This window comes from Corvus moneduloides, chromosome 2 (assembly GCF_009650955.1).
Source record: "Corvus moneduloides isolate bCorMon1 chromosome 2, bCorMon1.pri, whole genome shotgun sequence".
In the NCBI taxonomy this organism is placed as follows: domain Eukaryota; kingdom Metazoa; phylum Chordata; class Aves; order Passeriformes; family Corvidae; genus Corvus; species Corvus moneduloides.
The window spans coordinates 35,013,929-35,027,736 of record NC_045477.1 but is presented as its reverse complement, the minus strand read 5'-3'; the positions used below and the strand labels follow the sequence as shown (position 1 = coordinate 35,027,736).

General features: G+C 36.9%; 1 protein-coding gene across 25 annotated transcripts in view; it reads right to left on the bottom strand.

The window, feature by feature from the left end:
* DLG2 (discs large MAGUK scaffold protein 2) overlaps window positions 1–13,808 on the bottom strand; it is a 1,001,432-nt gene that overhangs the window by 366,958 nt on the left and 620,666 nt on the right. For all 25 annotated transcript variants that reach the window (XM_032099063.1, XM_032099062.1, XM_032099064.1 and 22 more), the window contains one exon: window positions 6,015–6,065. In XM_032099063.1, the coding sequence (XP_031954954.1) occupies window positions 6,015–6,065 (51 nt within the window). The remainder of the gene's footprint in view (window positions 1–6,014; window positions 6,066–13,808) is intronic.

Here is a 13,808-nt window from a genome sequence, read left to right as displayed (position 1 = left end):
TACCATAAATAGACACTCCTGCCTCTTCTTGTAGGCCCCTTCCAGGAAAAAAGAATCCTGTGGGTGAGCTTTCCAACAATAAACACCTATAGGTCACTATTCTACTATGAATCTGGTATAAACTAGTCAATAAGAAGGATTCTGTTTTTGAATTATGACTTATTTCAGTCTGAGGCTACTACCACTTAGGAAGCAGGCAAAGCCTATCAAAGAAGACATGTACTAAGGGCACAGAGAAAGCTTTCAACTATAAAGAAATCATTTACAGTTCTGCAAAAATAAACACTCAGAGAGCAACTCTGAATTTGGTGGAGCTCATCAGGTACCTGAGGGACACTCACTTTAAAAGATTTACTTTCTCCTGTTGGAAGATGCCAGACTACTCCACTGGGGCTGTTGATAGTTGGATATTGATTTGTGCACTCTGAGTTCTCAAAAGGCATCTATGGCATGCACTTTTAAACTGTGAAAATACCTTTTCCTAGCAGCCATTTCTTGACCACTCCCTTCCACTCTGCTAGATTTCTGAAACAACTAAAGGAGGACTTTCTTGGCACTGTGGTGTCCTGCAGTCTCAGTCCTGGGACGTCAAAGCAAATTGGTGCATGAACTGCTGTCTAAGACCTTAAAAAAGGCAGAAAGATTCACTACTGACTAATAGTGAAAACCTTGTTTCCCAGTGTGGCAGGGGGAGGGACCTCAACATCCCAGACATACAAAAAAATGGTGATCTTGGCTGGTGACAGGCTGGACATGTCCTGAGCGTATCCTGGACTGCACCCAAAACAGGGTGGCAGGTGATCAAGGCAAGTGATTCTGCCCCTCTGCTCTCGTGAGACCCCACCTGGAGTGCTGTATCCAGCTCTGGGACCCCAACATAAGAAGGATGTGGATCTGCTGAATGCAGAGGAGACCATAAAGGTGATCAGAGGGCTGGAGCACCTCTCCTGTGAAAACAGGCTCAGAAAGCTGGAGTTGTTCAGCCTGGATAAGAGAAGGCTCCATGGAGATCTTAATGCAGCCTTTCAGTACCTAAAGGGGGCTTGTAAGAAAGATGTGGACAGACTTCTTTTTAGCAGGGTCTGTAGATGTAGGACAAGGGTTTTAAACTACAAGAAGGTAGATTTAATCTACATCTAAAGAAGCCAGTTTTTAGAATGAGAGTTGTGAAATATTGGAGGAGGTTGCCCAGAAAAACTGTGGGTATCTCATCCCTGGAAACATTCAAGATGATGTTGGATGGGGCTCTGAGCAACCTGATCTAAGGGAAGCTAGATTGCTCATTGCAGAGGGCTTGGACTAGATGGCCTTTAAAGGTCCCTTCCAACCCAAACTGTTCTATAATTCTATGATCTCTACAAAAACAAGATATATAGATAGGTATAAAAAAATAAGACATCAAGTCAAATTAAAACACTTGTGTTATTCAGTACAATCGAATCCCACTGTTCTTCAGTGTTCAGTGGAATGCACCTGTTCACATCTTTGAAAACTTCTACATAGGAAATTAGTGATGAAAAAATAATGATTAATAACACAGTAGTGATTATTTTTCAGGTTTACAAGTATCAAAGTAATTAAAAGCTGAGGCTTGTAATAAATTATTTCCTGAAATGTACAAGGATTTCTTTTTCCACTGCTTCCTCAGGATTTTTAAATTTTAGCCTTTAAGCCATAATTTCACAGAATACTCTGAGTTGGAAGGGACCCAAAAGGATCATCGAGTCCAACTGTTGGGTGAATGGCCCATATGGAGATCAAATGCACAACCTTTGGTGTTGGTGTTTTTAGTACCACGTTCTAACCAACTGAGCTCATCAAAGCTCACTTATGACTAGTTTTAGCCTTTCTAGTTAAGATCTTAAGAAGTCCTTCAATTTGGTGAAATGCAGAAACCCAACCTTTTAGAGAATGATAATCTTGGAGCAGAAAAATTAGATCTTCTGACGGTGGTTATTGATGTCACTGAACTATCAAGTCAAAGGAAAGAAGAGACAAAGTAGATTTTTAGTTTCTCCACTGAACAGAGCACGTGGTGAATACAGAGTTAAATTTATCAGAGTTAACACAGCAAACTCTAAGATGATAAATCATTATTGAGAATTTACTCTTTTGGAAGATGATTCTATGAATATATTTTACCTGATTTTCTAAGGAAATAATTATGCTATGTGAGCATTCAGGCCTTTCTCTCCGTCAGCTGTAGTGAGACAATAGGCAATTGCAATGAAATCTGAAAAAGTGAGGAGGAAATGAAACAAGTTCCTAAAAATTTTGTAAAACAATATGGTTCATTAAAAAACAGGGACATTCTGCAGTGTAACCTGAAATGTTATGACAGGCCAGAAAATTCAAAGGAGTATAAAAGAAGAAGAAATAGAGATGCTTCATGCATGTCTCAACCTTGGGAAAATTCTCAGTCAGAGCTCAACCTGTTCAGATACCAGTTATTTAATCTCAGGATGCAAATGCACTGGGTACTAGATGTCTTTAATTCTAGTGTTGATAGAATTTAATTTTTCTGAACAGTCTATTCCACAAAAACTAACACCAGTCTCCTTTTATACAGATAGAGAATGACAATACGTACTGAACATGAAAAGAATCTATGAAAACAGCTTTACTAATCATAAATGTCCTCTTTTTGTCTAAAAAGCAGGCAAGGTTAGATGAGCAAAAAGATTCTGAGATCCGAACTCAGATTTTGAACTCAGCATGAATCCAATACAAGTCCTTAAGTGACCCACTGTCTTAACTTTTCTTCAGAGTAAGTATTTATATTGCCTGATATTCCAACCCCTATTAAAATTCTTTCTTCAGCATCTGTCTCCAAGCACAGCACTTGTACCAAGGAGTCAATCAATTAAAACTTTCCTCCAGCTTAGGGAAATTGGTTAGGCTTTGTACCAGAGACTATTTGATTATCTCTTACACTGACCACTGATTTGCAAATGCCAGTCAGTCTCTTGATAGCACAGGGCATAGTTTTTTCAAGTCCTTCAGTAATGGAAGACTAACATCACTGCACTAATATGAATCATTTTATGTAGAGTTTCCTTTTTAAAATTTCCTTAATATTCAAGCCAGAGCAAGGTAATGTTTTGAAGGATTTTGAAGAATTTTGTCTGAGTGTGCATTTGGGCACTGTAGTTTTTTATGAATCACAAAGTTAGTCTACACCTGGATCTGTATTTTATGCTGGTGAGTTAGCAGAGAATCTCACATATTCTCTGAGGTATCTAAAGGAATTTAAACTGTCTTATTTTTTTTTTCACATAAAAGAATTTGTTTGATTTCTCTTAACTCTGTAACTGTTATTCAAGTGTGTTTTTATGAGAGCTCTAAATGATTTAACAGCGAGCTCAGAGATTGGTGAAGGTACCTGATAAGTGGCTGGCACAACTGAAGAGTAAAAGGATAGGAGCGTCCACTAAAGAGAGGGCTGACAGGGATGCACTTACAACTTCTTTAACTCCTGGAGCAGCACTGATCACAGATTTAAGGTGGATCTGCCTCAAATTAATTGTCTATGTCAGGTCTCACTGAAGCCTTTAAATCTCAAATCTCCAAGTATTTTTTAACTGCAAACTAGGGCACAACATTTTAAATAGAAACAACTGAATAACATTATTTCAAAGAGAAAAATTTTTTTAAAAATCTTTCCTCACAAGCCCCCTGTAACCTTGCAGTCAACTGCTTGGTACACCAGCATGGTCTTGGTCAGCTCAGGGATGCTCAGCAAGCCCTGCCCTTTCCTTCCGACCAGACCATTGGCAGGGTTTGCTGTTGGCATTTTTGGGGCCTTGCTGATCTGCTCCCCAGCTCCACACTGGACACTTTGTGCCAAGGTACACAAAGTAGTATTTTTACCACAAGAGATGTCTCCATCTCTTCACAGTGGGGCAAAGCCAGTAACTCTCTTCAGGAATAGGTCCCACAAATCCATGTCACCTATGGATGAAGGTGATGACCTAATAATTAAATTAATGGTGTCTATAGAGACTGGGAAGTACTCTGAAGTAATCAATCCCATACCACCTTCCCTTTCATTCTATTATTAATAAAAAGCAGGTAAGAGTGCTAAAGCCCTAATATACTCTCAATATTTTTTTTTTTTACATTGTAAAATCCTTTAAATTATACTGACCATTTCAAAATGTGTAAAAATTTCATGAAGAAAATCATTGATGGTTTTGGGGATGCAGAATTCTGCGACTTGAATAACTGGACTAAAATGTAAAGTTTATTACTAGCTGTTTGATATGGGCAAACTACATTTTTCTCTCTCAACAGCAGCAACTTTAATAGCTTTGCCATTAAATACAGAAAGATAATTTCCCTCTAAGTTCTAAAAGCAGTTTAGTGGAAGAAAATGGATAATCAACATGGAGAGTATCTTTTTTTCTGAAAACGCTTTTAGTCTGACATGAATGACAGCTATTTAAAGGCAATCACTTGTGGTTTATATCTCACACAAAAACCAGAAGACACAGTACCCTGCCTTTGAGACAAAACACTGATACATGTGACAGAACATATCAAGCAGTAGTAATCAGAAGCTACAGATCCAGCAGCATCGAGAAAACAACTGAAACACTGTCCGTGAAGATCTGTATCTCTTCTTCCTATTGTTGTTCAGCCTGTAACTGATATTACACTGCACTATGAGTAAACAATTATCCGCATCTGCCAGGTACAGGAGATGCAAATCACATTCGTTCTGCAGTATGTACGCTGGTAACTTCCACATCTGTTAAAAATAAAGTGCTTTTCAAAATATCACCCAGGAGGCATGTGTTCTGTTTTCTGTTCAGTGACCTTTGGAAACTCTAGTCCAATGAATAACTAGTGATGCACAAGTAAGTTGAGAGACAGTAGATAAAAAGTGCCTATAACCTTATATGTTATCTGTTATAAAGATGGCTATGATAAAAAGATATATTGTTCTTTCATAATTTGTAAGAGAGCAAATCAATGAGAACATAAACGTGTATCCCTTTAAGTTGAATGGTTGTGGAATTCATTATCCTGGACAATTAAAAATAGAACATGCAGAAAAAGTGCAGTGAATTATATAATTTAAGTATCTAATTTAATGGTAATTTGCTACCTTACAGGAATTTTTTCATATGGCATCAGCCACACCTTGATAAATCTGGCCTCACATTCAGTCATTTTATGTAGAAAGAAGCTGAACTGTGCTTCAAGATTGAAAAACTTCACATCGCCAAGATGGTGGTAGGACACTGAAGGAATTCAGCAGTGACATTCTTGTATCCGTTAGAAATCTTTGTAAGCATTATGACACATTACAAAGCTTAGACTTTCTTTCTCATACCATTCATGGCCCATTTGGCCTTGATCTTTGTCAAAGTCAGCACTGTAAGGACAACAGTTGTGTAACCAAAAGGCAAGGAAAAAACACCAAATCCAGGGAGACATGGTGCAGCACATATCTCTTTGGTTTTGGTGCTACTTTCAAACCACGTTACCAACAAAGCCTTCACTGCAAGCCCTGATTACAGCTCAGGTAATTCAGCCTTTGAGTAAATGTATCTTTTACACATAGAAATGGTCTATAGCTTTTATGTAGCCACTTGAACATTAAAAAGCCTTTTGAAATTTTTCTTTTGTACTATAACACTACATGTCCTCTATTATGCACATATTCAAGAAAAACAAAGATTTTAAAAGAGAAAACATTCCACAGTTCCAGGTGACAAGCTAAAAAGGGAGTTACCAAGTCACAGAGGCTCTTCACAATAACCAAACACCCAACTGAACACTGACAGAGTTATAGGGAAGAAAAGCATTTTGAATGCAAGTAGCTAAACCTGATAATAGCATGAAGGACTTACTCGTTGCATCACTCACATTTTTATAGTTTAGAATTAACAGTGAACACCTTTATTCAAATTATAAACAATTTTATTCTTAACCAATTTCATAATTAATTCATAATTATTTTTATTACACATATTTTTTTTCTGTAAGAGAGAATAAATCACACTTACCCTCTCCAAAGTAATTTCTTCAAATTCATATTCAATTTCTGTTCCATTGACCTAAAGAAAATAAAATCAGAAAATTCCTTAAATCCACATGGAAGGTAACCTCATAGGCATACTCTGATAGAGTGTTTTTGTGGACTTTGTGCAAATGTTTAGTTTCCAAGGTAATAGTTTCAAGTCAAAACAGAAGACCTGCTTCTAACAGTCTCACAATGGAAGAAAAATTATTTATGCATTGTCTTACATGCTCCAATTTACACTGCAATACATAAACAGTCAGGAAATTCACAGTACTTATATAGAAATCACTCTCTGATACATACACTGAAATACATCTTGTTTACTATATTAACCTAGGGCAAGAACATGACAGAGGACCTTTGCAAGAGACAGCTGAATGGCAAAAAGGCACAGAATGTTAATGTAATTCTTAGGCTGAGTCTCAGTGTCAAAATAAATTAAGCTACAAAATGTAGAGCACCAAAATGGATTGTGCTGGACAAGAAATCTATCAGCTGAAGACACGACACTGACTTAAGCAGTATTCCGAAACCTTGTTCCAGTCTCACATGGATTTTTTTTATCCCTCCAGGCAACTCACTTAACATACCTTTCTTCCTTTTCTCATTTCTTAAATGGGTAGAGCAGAGCATCTGAGAAAGCCACAAAGGCTCACTATATGGCAAGTAAACTTCAGAGCAATGAAAATATTTCTATCATTAAAATCTCAGAAGAATTTCAAAGCATCACTTCGATACAACTAGTCAGCAATTTTTTGACTTGGCCAGAAGGTATTGATTAATTAAAAAAATATATAAATATGTTAATGATCTTATTTTAGTTTTTGCAACAATGGGATATGGAAAATAGCTTTGCTTTAGTGTTTTACTTAATTTATACTTAATGAAAAAAAAATATTTTTCAAGACCTAAACTGAAGGAAAGCATTGGAATTGACTTCATCTTGGAGGAACAAATTTGTTATTTCTCAGAATAAGAACGTTATCAGTCCTCCCCACTCTCAACTGCTAATTTTCTGTATTAGACTCCTAACTGCAATCATAAAACACTGTACATAAATCATTCTTTATCTAGTCAAGCACCTTTCAAAGGTAATTAGGTACTTCTCTTGTGAATATTATAACAAGGTGCATATATCTGCCAAACAAAAGCTTCCTAATAAATCCACCAACTATTTAATTTGTTTACAATTCAAGATCTGATAAACCATGAAATCAGTAATAGAAATACAATCCAGAATCTGTGTTGAAAAGGAAAGAGAGAGAAAACTCCAAACAAACAACTCATGCTTAACAACTGCATGAAAACACAGCATCAGTGAATAAAATATTTAATATGTGGGTTTTTTTAGTTTATTACGATTGATTAATCACATCACACTACACTAAAACCAGAGATGAACAAAAAAATTTTACAACAAGATATTTTCCTGTCCTATGTTACCACTTTAATGCTTTCTGCATAGACTCTTTTATTAATATAGGCAACTTACTAGGTATGAACATCTTTACAGCTATTCCATTTTTCGTCCTTTCTTGTCTAATGATAATGAAATCAAAGCTATCTATAAGTCTCTGTTTTCATGAACTTCTCTTTCATCTTAGGTTGGTGGATAGCTCTGATCTATGTCTTCAATTCCTCAGTCTTGCTCTATAAAGCTGTCTTTGCTTCACTGCTTATAATCGCTTTTCCTTTGCATTAAAAACTCATTAGTGCAGCAAAATGGGAAAAAGAGGGATACGAGAAGTGAGCAACCTCTGTGGAAAGATGAAAGGAGAAAACACAAGCTGAATACTCAGTTTGTATTTGCACACAAACGATACTTGCTTATGACCATCTGAGGGGTTTCCATTATCATCCACAGTGGCAATTCTGAAAATGCCTTCAATTCAAATTGAAATTAATTGCAGCAGAGATCCATTATCAGGCTCCATAGCAGCAGGGGTGATATGAATTAAAAAGCTGATCTTGATCCAGCTCCTTTTGTTATTTAAACATACATGTCTGCATATGCCGTTCATTGCCCTTTTTTGTTTTGCTGGTTGCTCAGCAAACCAATGCAGTTATTTCGTAAAGGATCAAATAAGATTCTGTATCCACCTGAGGCAGGTGGAATGATGGTGTATGCAGTACCATTCATTGCTAGCACCATTTTACTTCATATTTAGACTCTCTGGCTGCACCTACACTGCTAAATTATAGTCAGTTTTCAGCCAAGTCTCAGTGCTTAGGGCTGTTTCTGTCTGGAGCCTGCTGGAAGCAAATAGCCAAGGAGTGAGCCAACAGTTATGCAGGAAGAGAATCATGGCTCCAGCACTGGAACTGGCTTGTTGGTGCTCTCATTTAGCAGCATATGGACATACCCTCTGTTTTTGTACATTTTAACTCGACAGTGTCTGGCCTGTCAAAGCACCAAAACAAGCTGTCTGAACCTACAACTTCCATTTCTTGCAAGCAGAGGCAACCTATTCTTGTGTCTCTCTTTACATGAGTTTTCTAGTCCTGCTTTTATATCAGATTGCAGCAAGAACACATAGCAAAAATTACTACAGCCTGAATTATTTTAAAATAACTATGAAAAATTACAGACGTTTTCATACAGTTTTTTCTTCTCCACAATCAAAGAAATTATCAGCATTCTCCAGTTGTTTGGGAAAAAATCTTTCTAAGCTTCCAGTAGTGCACACTTGCCTTGATGGGTATCTTTAATCTCAAGCAAAATTTACATTTGTAATGCTGAAATGTGAGGCAGTCATCTAGCTCTATACTCAAGTGAGAAAAAATAGGCACAGGAAGATCTTAATTCATTTCATCCTCCGGTAGAAATCTCAGGTAGGTGAGACGAATTGTACCCTGAGGTTTCCTTTCACTATGTACAAACAGAGTCTAAAAACGATGTGTGAAGTTTGGTGAGCACTTGCCTTAAATCTGTTTTCTCTGCATTTCTCCTGGCTATAGACTGGTAACAAACTTCTGCTTAAGGGATGCCATATGTCTTTCATCATTATGCACCACTTAAAGGCCGGATCTCCGGTTTAGCAGCTTTTCCGATTGCTTTTTTGGGCTTGTCTGCACCTGTAACTGGCAGCACATGCCCAGCATGATATCTAGCACCTGCTCCCACAAGCCCAACCAGTCAGGATACCCACAAGGAACAATTCAATCTTTCCCCTTCTCCAAAAGGCAAGAAATGCTGCTGTTGCCTTCTATCTCTGATTTGGGACACTGATGTGCACTCATCTGAGAAAGATGCTCAACAGCCCCTGTGACAGTAAGGGGCACAGGACTGGTAAGGGGTGCACAAGATAATCTCCCTCCATGGGAAGACACAACCAGCTGCATCCCTTCAGGGCACAGGGGCTGGAACCAACACGTGTCTCACCCAGGAACTTGTATTTCTGACAGAAGAAGATACTGCTGACCAGGACAAAATGTAAAAGTGCTACATGGGAGCAGATCAGCATTAAATCTTTAGGTAATTTTGAAGGCCTCTGTTGCATGGCCAAGGTACACTTGCAATGCAAGAAGGTTCTCAGCCTCCTGACCTTACATATGTTCGTGATCCAGAGCAGGATGAATGCAAGGCCCTTCTAGAGTAAGTTAGCAAAATTCAATTAAGCCCCAATGTTTAAAAGAACCCCTTGCAAAGGCAAGGTAACAGTTGCCTTTCATTCAGGGCTGCAGCAACTGTTATTCTAGAGGACTCCAAAACATTTGACAAGAAAATGTCTTTAAGAAAGAGAGATGTAATGTATGGTAACTATCTAGACTCCACTATTCAAGAGAGATTCCTCTCGTCACTGTTAGAGTTCACTTATCTTTCTAAGAAGAAAGCACTAGTTACCTTCAAATGACTCCTACTTTCAGGAGAATGAGAAATAAGAAACAGGTAAAGGGAAGTTTTTACATAAAATTTTGTGGAAAATCTGAAATAAAGCCCAGCACACAGAATGCCAAAGTAAGGACGTGACAAACTCAGATTTGTTTGTTCCTTTATGTGAAAACTCTTTCTTTCTAGGAAGCTTCTCTCCTTTACTGCAGTTTAAGGGTGACAGCAGCAGCTGAAGTAGTCCCTTACTGAAAATCAGCTCTACAGATTATGCTAGATTCCTAAAATCCTCAAGAGAAACATTCTGTTGTGTTTTTCATTTTCTGCCACATACTCTGCGACTTCATTAACACTTTTTAAGATATTTTTTCTCATAATAACAATAGTAATTTGATACTCTTTTATTTTACTTCTGCAATTATTTGATTTGATTGACTTGTTTGTACTTGAAAAGTAAATATTGCGTAATTCTTTCTTGCTATACTTCTACCCTTCTACAACTGCATCCACCCACTCAATAAGATATATATTTCATCATATGAATTTTAATAAGAACTGTATTATGATAGCAGCAACAACATAATCAAAACATGTACAATTTCTACAACTGCAATATTTCAAAACCCTTGCACCTATCCTTTCTAGTAAAAATTGTCATTAGAGTTGTTTGTTATGCTAAGTCTTATTTTCAAGAAGAGATTCTTTTGCCTAAAAATTACATCTGTAGACTTTTATTACAAGCAAAACTAATTTTAATCATATGTAATTGGATATTGTTTTTCAGACAACTGCAAGAAAGAAGACTGCTGCTTCTACTTCTGTTATTGTATGCATAGAAAGATAACTACCCTAACACTGATTTTCATTCAACATGCAAATTTCATTCCTTTGGCTGCATGGTTTCACCAGTTGTCTCATCACCCAAACCTCAGATTGACAAATTCTCATTGTACAAGTAACCTCAGGATATATTTGTCCTTTAAAAATTTCCAATTGGCTGTATAATTAAGATGGTCATAGAATCAGAGAATCATAGAATGGTTTGGGTTGGAAGGGACCTTAAAGATATCTATTTTCAAACCCCCTGCCAGGGGAAGGGACATCTTTCACCAGACCATATTATTTTACATTTCAGAAACAGCAAGCCCATTTGGGTGTCTAACAGTGTTAGACTTGAATAGCCTTCCACAATTTCACAGTTTTGTCAGCAAAACTAAGGAGTGATCTTTATTTAGCCCTTTGACAACCCCAGATTTGGGTTATTTCTTTCTTAATTGTCAAAGGAAAGCTGCTGGTGTTCTTTTGATACTGCTTTTCAAAATCATTACAGGTTTCCTCCCTTATTGCATATAAATAAAAATAGAGAAAACACTCTCCTGGATTTCTCTGCTTTCAAACGTGACAATTTTGTGTTTTCAAACTGCCCTAAAAAGGCTGCCAGAAGGTTTTTCATGCTAGTCTTTATCTGAGTGAGTGCATTTTATGGACTATTTTTAATTACGGTGCGTAACTAAACCCATTTCCTTCTCTTTACCCATGCTTCCTTTAGGAAACAAGGACAATATGTTAAGTTTTTTGAACCAAAATTTACCATAACCTAAAACTTTCATGTCATGTTTATGGATCCTTCCACAGACGCACTCGACCACCAGTCACTACATCCTTTAGGGGAGATGTAACCCTCAACACACAATTAGCAGAGCTCCAAGAAGCCAAATCCAGCTTTTGGTCAACACCTGCAAAGATCTGCAGTCATGATCAACTTTACCCTGCTCAAAGACTGCTATATGTGTCTTACATGTGTCTTACATCCTTCAGGACTTAACTTTTAGTCAGCCTCTTCTTCAGCGATCATCACGATACTCACCCTTTCTTCTTCCTGCCTCCCTCACTGTTATCCTGGCTTTTCTTGTTTTCATTCTCTTGGAGAAAATACCCATCTAGCAAGTAACCATTATCACTCTTTGGTTGATTCCCAAATTGCAATTTTATTTTACTCTACCCCATTTCTCAAATCTTGTTCAGAACAGTCATGTTTTCTTACCTATTGTGAATCACCATCCCTCAGCTGTAATCACAACTTCTTATGTCTCCAACTCAGCCTCAACTGCTTTCTGATTTTCATTCCTTTCAGGCTTCTTTTTCATCCTTCTTATTACCTCCCATATTTGTTCTGTTTTTCTCTCACACACAGATGCACACACACAAACATATCAATTTAAACCTACTTTATCTAATCCCACTTTATCTAAAACATTATTCATGATTAGCTTTCTACCTTCTCATCTTTTCCAACTAAACTTTAAACACAGACTCCTCCCATGACTCCTATTAAGCCACTCATATACTCCATGCTCCTTGATTCTTTTCACTAATGCTTCACCTGCTTGACCATAGTTTCAAGACCTTGTCAAAATAAGGGATTCTTTTCCGGTTTCCCCACTGTGCTGCTCTCACTCCTCATAATCCTTTTTGCTATTCAGCAACAATTTAGATTTGCTTTTTTTAGCTGTTTTGTCACCATAGAGCTGACATTTTCTACAGTATGATAAACAAATGTGCTGATGCCCTTCTCCAAGGTATTCTTATTATTTTATGAGGTTTACAATGAGCCATCAATTTTTCTTTCACCTTCTCTTTGGTTTGTCCATATTCTGATGGAAGCATTATTGTAGGTGTAAGCACTTGATACAGCTAATGCAGACTCAACACCAACTTTCCAGTTTTAGAAGCCTAATGCAGGAGCAGATAAAAGCAGAAATCATGCTTTCAAGTGGGGGTCACAGTAAATGGAAATGAAATTACATCTGTGTGTGAATTCTGTTAAGGCTAGCACTTCCAGCTTGAACAGAGTTAGTACCAACAAAAGAAGAAGAGCGCACAGTTCAGCTTTGGTACTTAGAACCTTCTCTCTTATGCTAAGAAAAATTCATATGTCATCATATTACCTATCTAAAGGCTAAATATCGAAGTTAAGAAGTGATCTAGGGTTTTTGGGTTTTTTTACAGGTACTGGAGAGAGGAATCAAGGCGTGAGGGGGTAATTGATGCCATGTGTCTTTGTCTTTGGATGGAATTGTTGTTTAAAGAACCTGCTTGCCCACTGACTACTATGGACAAACTTAGACTTCTAGGATTTGCATCCTAAAAACATTATTTCTTAAAAATACGGCAGGGAGCTTGGGACTAGGTGATCTTTAAGGACCCTTCCAAACAGCTCTGATTCTATGAAAATTCCTTATTTTTTGTATCTTAAACTTAGAATGTACAGCAGTATGTAAATTTGAAACAGTACATTCCAGAGAAATGGATGCACCAATTTCTTTCTATAAAATCGTATCATTTCTTGTACAATTCAGGCCATTTACTATACAGCTTCAGAAGTTCACAATCACTTTGCCTCTTATTTTTTTCTGTGCTTCTGCCATTGCTGACATGGTAATATATGAGTTATTATAAATGCTCAGTTTGTTAGGTTCCTGGGTCTCTGCTCTATTTCAGATTTAGAAGAAAATCCATCAAACCTTTCAAAAAATTTGAACACTTCATACATTTCTAGAAATTATTTTTCTGGTGTAATCTATCATTCCATGCACAAGATACATAAAAATGGAAAATTATTTCATCAACAAAGATTATAAAGTACTTATAAATTCAGACTTGAAGGTAATTTTAATAATGTTTAATACTTTAATTTGCCTAATTTGATTTTAAAGGTTGGTAACTGTAAGAGTGTTTAAAAGGCAGAAATTTTTACATGTGGGCTAAGTTTGATTCATTTAAACACAAAATAAAATTTTATCTCAATTTTCAGGAGAAATCAGTAGCATACTAACTGGTACAGTTTTAGGCAAGGAAAGAATAGCACTAATTAACTTCATTCTTTGGTATCCATGACATGTTTATATAGCAATCATATAATGAAATATATGTAATAGACATAACAGG